Source organism: Lipotes vexillifer, unplaced genomic scaffold (assembly GCF_000442215.2).
Source record: "Lipotes vexillifer unplaced genomic scaffold, Lipotes_vexillifer_v1.1 scaffold916, whole genome shotgun sequence".
In the NCBI taxonomy this organism is placed as follows: Eukaryota; Metazoa; Chordata; class Mammalia; order Artiodactyla; family Lipotidae; genus Lipotes; species Lipotes vexillifer.
In genome coordinates, this window is record NW_006798383.1 from 3,637,421 (window position 1) to 3,638,198 (window position 778).

The 778-nt window shown below is 33.5% G+C and overlaps 1 protein-coding gene across 1 annotated transcript in view; it reads left to right on the forward strand.

Annotated features, from left to right (window-relative positions):
- PDCD11 (programmed cell death 11) overlaps positions 1 to 778 on the forward strand; it is a 40,946-nt gene that overhangs the window by 31,119 nt on the left and 9,049 nt on the right. Inside the window, 1 exon segment of the mRNA XM_007470431.1 lies at positions 1 to 51. This exon segment is cut by the window's left edge and continues 12 nt beyond it. Within this exon segment, the coding sequence (XP_007470493.1) occupies positions 1 to 51 (51 nt within the window).

The window sequence follows — 778 nt, forward strand, 5'->3', positions numbered from 1 at the left end:
CTCCTACTCAGAGACGCCCCTGGAAAACTTTACCCCACAGAAGATTGTCAGGTAGGCCGAGTTCTCTTCCTCTTTTCAGCTCTCTGTGGGATTGGTGGGGTTTTTTTGTTTTTGTTTTTCTTTTAATTATAGATGTGTGATTTTGTACCAGAAAAAAATAGTATATAAAATGGAAAATGAACATTGCTGTTGCTCCTCTCTTTCTCCACCACTTTTTGCCATTAGATACTTTGATCTCTATCTTTCAAGACTCTAACATATATAGGTATAATTTGCCCGTACGTAATAGTAGAATTTCATTTTATGTGCTATTCTGCAACTTGCTTTTTTCTCACGGCAGTTTATCATACACTTTTTCTTTCCTGTGCTAGTATATTGAAATCAGCCTTGTTCTTTTACCTTATTTTTAACATTTTTTTTTTAGTATTGCATGATGTGTTTTTTTAAAAATCACAGTTTATTTAAACAATTCTGTTGATGGACAATAATGTTGAAGTGAATATCTTTGCACATATGTTTGGATACTAGTGAAAGTATAACTGTGAAATAAATTTCTAGGAGTAAAATTGATGGGTCAAACAATGTTATACATTTTGCCAAAGTGTCTTCCAAAAGGACTTTGCTAATTTTTATCTCAATTAACAATAAATATGACTGTTCATTCCTCACACCCCTGTCAGCACTGGATATTCTTTTTTTTTTTTTTTTTTTTTTTTTTTCTGGCTGCACTGTGCAGCATGCGGGATCTTAGTTCCCTGACCAGGGATCAAACCTGTAC